Source organism: Sebastes fasciatus, chromosome 9 (assembly GCF_043250625.1).
Source record: "Sebastes fasciatus isolate fSebFas1 chromosome 9, fSebFas1.pri, whole genome shotgun sequence".
Lineage (NCBI taxonomy): Eukaryota > Metazoa > Chordata > Actinopteri > Perciformes > Sebastidae > Sebastes > Sebastes fasciatus.
In genome coordinates, this window is record NC_133803.1 from 34392858 (window position 1) to 34401354 (window position 8497).

General features: G+C 38.3%; 1 protein-coding gene across 1 annotated transcript; it reads left to right on the forward strand.

Moving 5' to 3' along the window:
- Nucleotides 1-4973: 4973 nt before the first annotated feature.
- Nucleotides 4974-8032, forward strand: LOC141774604 (homeobox protein Hox-D4b-like). Its single transcript, XM_074647388.1, has 2 exons — nt 4974-5644; nt 6689-8032. Exons 1-2 carry the CDS (start codon nt 5164-5166, stop codon nt 7018-7020), a joined length of 813 nt encoding a protein of 270 aa, XP_074503489.1. The 5' UTR covers nt 4974-5163; the 3' UTR covers nt 7021-8032.
- Nucleotides 8033-8497: the final 465 nt, after the last annotated feature.

The following is an 8497-nucleotide window of genomic DNA, read 5'->3' on the forward strand; positions in this document are numbered from 1 at the left end:
CACCATTAATGGCTTCAATAAATTATACCGTGACACCGACACAGCGCAGTGCATGTTGAACAATGAATGGAAACATGTTCAAAAAAATGAAGGGATGGGTTGAATCATGTGCAAATACACGGAAAGAAAAGAGAAACATGTGATGTGTAAATCTCTGTCAGCAACCTTAAAGAAGTCATCATCAGCAGCCGGCCGGCCGTGAAGTGAACCTTCGCCTATATATACCCTGTAGAACCGAATGTGTGTGGAGCTGCCTCAGTCACAGATTGGGTTCTAGGGGAGTCTATGGGTGATGACTAACCATCTATCAACATCAGAGGGAGAGGAATGAGAAACTGAGGACTGTTAACAGTGTTGTGGTCCTGCTCTCTTTCACACTCTGCAGTTCACACTTTCCTATAGAGGCTACCAGTTGTCTAAAGCAACGGTTCCCAACCTGGGCTCCGGGGTGCTAAAAATCACAGGGGCTGCGCCAGGATTTGTCTGCTCTGATGTTGTCAAAATTAGATTTGCACATAACTAAAATCCTAATAACACACTTACTGGAGAGTTTATACAAAAGAATGTATATAAAACTATATAAAAATATGTGTTTTTTACTACTTAGTAGCAAAATCGAAAGAAATATTCAACTTCAATCCATATTTGATGGCGTTTAGCCTTTAAAAAACAACATTTTCACTGCGGTCAAAATCCTATTTGCTCTCCCGCTTGACGCACGCAAAGGGAGGCCTGCATCTGTATTAACAGGGTGGTCTAACAGCAATTTAAGAACACCATAAATTACATTTATTATTATTTATTTCAGCTTTTGTTAGAAGTAGGGGGGCTTGAAGGAAACTAGGTTGGGAACCACTTGTCTAAAGCATCAAGCAGTTCCTGTGAGATGATGTGAGGTTGTCAAAATTAGATTTGCACATAACAAAAATCATAATAACACACTTACTGGATAGTTTATACAAAAGACTGTATATAAAACTATATAAAATATGTGTCTTTTACTACTTAGAATAAAAATCTAAAGAAACATTCAGCTTCAATACGTATTTGTTGGCATTTAGCCTATCAAAAACAATATTTTCACTGCGGTCAAAAACCTATTTCCGCTCCCACTTGATGCACACAAAGAGAGGCCTGCACCTGTATTAACACGGCGGTCTAACAGCAATCTAACGACACTGTAAATTATATTTACTTAACCACAATAACAGAAAACTAACACTATTTTAGTAAATTAATGAAGTTGTTACAAAAAAAAGGAAACTAGGTTTGGAACCACTGGTCTAAAAGCATCAAGCAGCTCCAGTGAGGTGATGGGAAGTTAAGTTGTTATGTCATCGTTCGCTATTTTGCATCCAAACTGATGTCTTTTGCACATGCCGAGTTACACAGATGTGATTACACCACTGGATCTAATTCCCTGGTAGCATTTAAGTCCTGCTCAGTTGAGTCTTGATTAAGAAATCCATTTGGTTGCAGCACAAAGCTTAAACACACAACGTGGCTCGCTGCCTCAATGATGTAACTCCTGCAGCACCTCTCTATTCACAAAGGGCTGTAGCTATAATGTGGCTGTGATATTTCAAAGTATTTTGTCACTCTTCTACTGATGCCACTGACTTAAATCCAAATTTATCTTTCAGTTTATTTAAATTTTGAAGAACAATCAGTAAAACTTCTCTGATTGCAGCTTCTTAAATGTGAATATTTTCTGGTTTTCTGGAAAATAATCGTTAGTTGCAGCCCTAGTATGATTTTTTCAGAGCTTTCTGTCAATGATTTTTAATAAGGAGCAATAGGTTCATTATTTTAAAGTTAAAGCACTTACTGAGAGTCACATTTAAATGTCTGGATTTATTATATTATGCCGGTCTTGCTATACCGTTCATTTTCTGAAAGCTTTTCACGATCAATTACTTGAAATGTATAAATGCTGTGAAGTTGAGTCCAAAATACAATTTGGATAAAAATGATGCTCTGTTTAAAAACATATAAGTGGTTTTAACATGATTCAACATGAATTGTGTTTCTACTATGAAACATGTCTCAAGTATTTATGTTAAAACGTTTGACAATATAAGTAGTTCCAATGGCATCTAAGAGTCTAAATGGCAGTAAGCATCTGATAAGAGTTACTAAGCTACGATTTATTGTTCCGATTATGAGGGGGTCCTGGGATCTCCTGCAATAAATAACTTAAAGTTGTTGGCATTTGTGCATGTTCTATTAGTAATGGTGTACACTAACACTTCCTATCTCAAACTATGGTGTATACATGCTTTGCTCAATGGCATCTCAGTGGAAGTCACTGAGGAGGAGTAGGGACTCATTCACCACCCAGATGTTGTTTTCATGGTAAAAGTATTTGCCTGTGTGCTTAGATGACACGAGTCCACCACTGCCTGTGAAACAAACTGTTCAAAGTGACATAAAAGGTGACTTTTATCCACTTTATCACCTATCTGGTAGCTTAGCAGTCCTTTTCTGTCATCCGTTATGAGCTATACTGAACAAATGACTCATTAGATCAGATTGATTAAGACCATAATAATCTTTAGTTCACTTGCTCTGTCAGCCAAAGTCTTCAAACCCATTTACACCCTCCGCATGAGCTCCTTTAATGCCTCAGCCGGGCCAAAAACATTTTCTCTCCCTCCTGTCTTTATTAGAGTATTACAGGGTATATTAGGCAGAAGTAATAGTGCATCAGGACGTATTAAGAGCTTTTGGCTGCAGCATCAGACCTCCATCCTTAGAGAGCAGCAGCTGCAGCCAAAGATCCTCATGAGATCCTGAACACGGATTTATGGTCTCCTCCTGCAGCGCAAAGATTATTTTTTTTAGACCCTGGCAGTTGTGATTCAGCATTCTGGGTAAAAATTTGTTTATTTTACGCATGAGTTGCACACAGAATATAAGCTCCCTCATTATGAGACGTGTTCTCCGTGTGAGGGCTCATATTTAGCATATTCTCACTTATCTCTTTCACGTTTTTCGATTTTGGATTCCGCTTAATTCGCTGTCATTTCTCAGAGCCTGTCGCATTTTTTCTCGTTCATCTGGCTTCAGCATCATTTTTTAAAGCCGAGCAATGCATTTAGAAAGCCGAGGTGGTGGCTGGTGAACGGGGTGAACGGGGACACCTCGGGCTGACCCCCGGCCCGAACAAAGCCAACTACTAGTCACTGTCTGGGAACCTTTTATCTCTTTCTTTTTATAGGAGGCCTTTTCTGACCGGCCATGTTTTGTTGTCCACCCCCTTTTGACTCGGCCACAAGGCCAAATATGGCCCCAGCAGTCCCTCAATATGGGCCGGATTAATTTTTCAGCTCGGGCCATCTGTGTGGGGGAAAAGTCATAAATCTACAGTCCTCTGCGTTTTCAATAGGTGTCTAAGTGTGGGAGGGGGGGGGGTCAGATAAAGACGCACAAATAGATAGATAGATAGATAGATGGATAGATAGATAGATAGATAGATAGATAGATAGATAGATAGATAGATAGATAGATAGATAGATAGATAGATAGATAGATGGATAGATAGATAGATAGATAGATGGATAGACAGACTAAAAACCTAATTCATTTGAGTAATAATTAGCCTCCATATGCCAGATGTCTGTAGGATTCTTAACGTATAGATGGATGGATGAATAGATGGATGGATAGATAGATGGATAGATAGAAGGATAGATGGATAGATGGATGGATAGATGGATATATGGATGGATAGATGGATGGATAGATGGATAGATGGATATATGGATGGATAGATGGATAGATGGATGGATAGATGGATGGATAGATGGATAGATGGATATATGGATGGATAGATGGATAGATGGATGGATTCATGGATATATGGATGGATAGATGGATAGATGGATGGATAGATGGATAGATGGATGGATAGATGGATAGATGGATGGATAGATGGATGGATGGATGGATAGATGGATGGATAGATGGATGGATGGATATATGGATGGATAGATGATAGATGGATGGATAGATGGATAGATATATAGATGGATAGATGGATAGATAGATAGATAGATAGATAGATAGATAGATAGATAGATAGATAGATAGATAGATAGATAGATAGATAGATAGATGGAAGGATGGATGGATAGATGGATGGATTGATAGATGGATAGATGGATGGATGGATAGATGGATAGATGGATAGATGGATAGATAGATGGATAGATAGATAAATAGATAGATAGATGGATAAATAGATGGATAGATGGATAGATGGATGGATGATAGATGGATAGATGGATGGATGGATAGATGGATATATGGATGGATGGATAGATGGATATATGGATAGATGGATAGATAGATAGATGGATAGATAGATGGATAGATGGATGGATGGATAGATGGTTGGATATATGGATGATGGATAGATGGATAGATGGATAGATAGATGGATGGATGGATAGATGGATGGATGGATAGATGGTTGGATAGATGGATGATGGATAGATGGATAGATGGATAGATAGATGGATAGATGGATAGATGGTTGGATAGATGGATATATGGATGGATAGATGATAGATAGATGGATAGATGGATAGATGGTTGGATATATGGATGATGGATATATGGATGGATAGATGGATAGATGGTTGGATATATGGATGATGGATAGATGGATAGATGGATAGATAGATGGATGGATAGATAGTTGGATATATGGATGATGGATAGATAGATGGATAGATAGATGGATGGATGGATAGATAGATAGACAGACAGACTAAAAACCTAATTAATTAAGTTAAGTTAAGTTAAGTGGAGTAATAATTAGCCTCCTCGTGCCAGATGTCTGTAGGATTCTTTAAGTTATTTCTCAAAGTCCACAAACATCTATTCTTAACCATTTTTCCTCCGACAGCGAAACTTCATTAGTCCCATAATGAGCATTTTTTTCCCCCTTTCAAATTATCCCATTACGTCTTCACAAGACATAAACAACCCTCTCAGGGCCTCCTCTGATTGGCTGGCCTCCGGGTCACGTGTTCCAGCGGCCGTCCGTCTATTTGACAGCCGCAGGATGGCTGCATGCCAGAGGGGGATGAAGAGACACAGAGAGGGGAGAGAAAGAAAAATTAGTATTCTCCTACACAGCCTCGCTATAAATCAATCATGGAGTCCTACGTGGTGAGCTGTAAATATGCTGAGCCGCAGTTCCCGCCTTGTGAAGAAGATTACAGTAATTTTAGTGACCAACGGGGGTTTTACAACAACCCCCAGGACAGTGGTGGTTATGGAGGAGGCTATCAGGCCATGCATCCTCCTCAGCCTCCTGCATACACACCACAACACACCAACTATCTCTCCTCAGGGCGCCGGGAGGATGGAGATGGAGATGGAGATGGAGATGGAGATGGAGATGGAGATGGAGATGGAGATGGAGAGCTCCAAGGTGCGTCGTTCCGCGGCTGCAGAGAGGCAGATGGACCCGGGAAGGAGTCGAGGTTCTCGGTCTCGGTGGGTGACCTGCAGGGCCAGGCCTGGGTGACCTGCACCAAGCCCGCTCAGGTGCAGAGGAAAACGGCCTGCCAGGGCAGAGACAAGCCGCCTATTGTTGTCTACCCGTGGATGAAGAAAGTGCACATCGCTCACGGTGAGATAGCTGCAGGATTTACTGCTTTCTATCTCTAATTATATCTCTCTCTCTGTTGCATCTCTGTTTGCCTGAGTGCAATGTTTTCTTTTTGTCTGCCAGATGCACTCTCTCTCTCTCTCTTTCTCTCTTTCTCTCTTTCTCTCTCTCTCTCTCTCTATCTTTCTTTCTTTTCTTTCTTTTCTTTCTAGTGTTTTGTCCATTTGTGAGCACCGTTTTTTTTGTTGTCGAGTTATTTATGATCTCAGTGAGAGTCAGAGAGAATTACAACCCCTATAAAGTTTTATGGCCCTGCCACAGTGCACGTACGTACGTGTATACGTGTGTTCGTGTGTGTGTGTGTGTGTGCTGAACAAAAAAGCTGCAAGTTAAAAGTAAAGTAAAAGTCGTTTGTTGGACCTCAGATGAAGATCAGCACTTAAACTGACCACATGATAATAAATGCAATAATGTTTAATTACATTTTTATAATGCTTATTCTGCAGTGTAATTACATTTTATTTTATTTAGGCTTAATTTCCTGTGCAGGCTATAGTTATAGCCTATACCCTTATAAAAATAATACTGATATTGATAATTGAAAATAAAATAAAATGTAGATAATATCTTTGCTTATTTGTGTTATTATTATTATTATTGTTTTTTTCTTTACAGTTATAAAGTTTTATGGCCCTGCCACAGCGCACGAACGTGTGTGTGTGTGCGTGTGTGTGTGTGTGTGTGTGTGTGTGTGCTGAACAAAAAGCAGCAAGTTAAAAGTAAAGTAAAAGTCGTTAGTTGGACCTCTTCCCAGGTCAACCACAGATGAAGATCAGCACTAAAACTGACCACATGATAATAAATGCAATAATGTTTAATTACATTTTTATAATGCTTATTCTGCAGTGTAATTACATTTTATTTTATTTAGGCTTAATTTCCTGTGCAGGCTATAGTTACAGCCTATACCCTTATAAAAATAATACTGATATTGATAATTGAAAATAAAATAAAATGTAGATAATATCTTTGCTTATTTGTATTATCATTATTATTTTGTTACAGTTAATCCGAACCATACGGGTCCGGAGCCAAAGCGCCTGCGGACGGCCTACACGCGCCATCAGGTCCTGGAGCTCGAGAAGGAGTTTCACTTCAGCAGGTATCTCACGCGCCGCCGCCGCGTCGAGGTGAGCCACGTGCTTCACCTGTCCGAGCGGCAGGTAAAGGTGTGGTTCCAGAACCGGCGCATGCGCTGGAAGAAGGACAACAAGCTGCCCAACACCAAAGGAAGGAGCAAAAACAAGAAAGACAACAACAACAACACCAACAACAACAACAACAACAACAACAGCAGCAACAACAGCAGCAACAGCAGCAGCGACAGTAACGTCTGAGAACAGAAGCTGCAGTTTGAAGCTGCAGTCTGAAGCTGCAGTCTGAAGCATGTTGGCACCTTCACTCTCCAAAAACTGATGATGCTAAATGATCCAGGGTGACTGAAACTGCTTTAAAAAATACAGGCTATCCATCTAAATAAGGCTTTATAAATTCACTTATGTATTTTTGCCTTATATATATATCTTAGCTTTTACTTTTTAAATATTTCCAATTTTAGTCTGATATTTAATTAATTAATGAATGTTTTGAGTCTTAACTTTAGATAAAAGTCAAGGTAGATGGTCTGACATCTCTCACATTTAGACATCCAATAATTAATATTGGTTTGGAGAGATTGGGTCTTTTTTGGAGAAAACAGGGTTTTTTATTTCTACAGGGTAAAACATAATACAGGGTTTTATAATAGCTACCTAAAAATAATAAAATAGCCTAACTTATGAATATGCACATTACCAAAATTTTCCACAAACTGGCGCTTAAAAGGGTTAAAAATAATAAATAGCAGAGCAGACACGCCACTTTGCTTGGCGGCTGGACAAATAATGTTTTTATTTTGTAAATAGAAGAGGCTCCAAAAACAATAATGCATATGTAGAAGGAGAAGTAGCCATATCGTGCAGAATTTTTTTGAAATCTCCAAAAGTGAATAAACTTTTCAATAGTTTAGAGGAAAAGTTATACATTTGTACGCACGGGGGAATAAATAAATAAATAAAAAACAGCCAAATTGGAGGTAGAGGTTTTAAATGCACGACTGTAAATCCACCGTGTTTTCTCAGGTTACAGGGTTTTAACGAAATGTTCTGATGTTGTTTGATTTAGAGGTTTAAAATATAAACTCTCTGAAGCAACAGTGTGTTGCATTTTCAAAGAATATGTTCTCTTGTTTTTTTATTCCAGTTTAATATGCTATATTGATTTATATTATAGCCTACGCCAGTACTTATTTTATTTGTATTATTTAGATGCATATTTTATACTTTGTAGCAATGTTCTTTTTTTATATATATATATATACATATATATATATATGTATATATATATATATATATATATATATGTGCTCATCTTTGGAAAAAAAAGAAGAAAAAATCTCTTCCTGTATGAATTTTATATGTGGAAATGTTTTGATAAAAATACTTAGATGATAAAAAATAAAAAAAAGTGTTTCGAACTGCGAATATATTTCTCATCTTTCTCTTTAAATAAAACACACACACACACACACACGCACGCACACACACGACCGTATTTATGGGGGAGGACAGACGATCAACGGAAGTGACGTAGAAATTACACTGAGCATGTTTTATGAATGAAAGACAAATTCACAATTTTCATCTTTGGCTCAAACATCTCTGGAAACAAATAATCTCATTTTACTGTGAATAAATCACAGGCATATATGTGGGTAAAGTAAAGACATTTGAATAGTCTACAGAGGCGACACTTTAATAGAGAGTTCCTCTATAG